We start from the raw sequence: 344 nt of genomic DNA, 5'->3' as shown, positions 1-344 counted from the left end.
AAGAAAGTGATCGACTGTTAATACACCCCGCTGCAGCAGCAACTGCTGCTGCTGCTGCTGCTGCTGCTGCTGCTGCAGCAGATGCTGCTGCTGCTGCTGCAGCTGAAACGTCTCTCCCTCTCGCTCCCACTCCCACTCCCGTTCCCGCTCTCGCTGCAGCCGCTGCTGCTGCTGCTGCTGCTGCTGCTGCTGCTGCAGCTGCTGCTGCAGCGTATCTCCTGAGGCTGTGCTGCAGTCTCTGTTGCTGCTGCTGCTATTTGCTTCGGCATACCAGGGGGGGGAGGCGACAGTGAGTCTCCTTTGGGGCCCCGCACGCTACGACCGCAGCAGCAGCAGCAGCAGCA

At 62.5% G+C, this 344-nt stretch overlaps 1 protein-coding gene across 1 annotated transcript in view; it reads right to left on the bottom strand.

Moving 5' to 3' along the window:
• The window catches only part of EMH_0063420 (uncharacterized protein), a gene marked incomplete at both ends in the record, with an annotated part of 4,850 nt that overhangs the window by 512 nt on the left and 3,994 nt on the right, over positions 1-344 (bottom strand). Inside the window, one exon of the mRNA XM_013498142.1 lies at positions 44-315. Within this exon, the coding sequence (XP_013353596.1) occupies positions 44-315 (272 nt within the window). The remainder of the gene's footprint in view (positions 1-43; positions 316-344) is intronic.

Source organism: Eimeria mitis, genomic scaffold, assembly GCF_000499745.2.
Source record: "Eimeria mitis Houghton genomic scaffold, Emh_scaff3213, whole genome shotgun sequence".
NCBI lineage: Eukaryota > Apicomplexa > Conoidasida > Eucoccidiorida > Eimeriidae > Eimeria > Eimeria mitis.
This window is presented reverse-complemented; position numbering and strand designations above follow the sequence as displayed.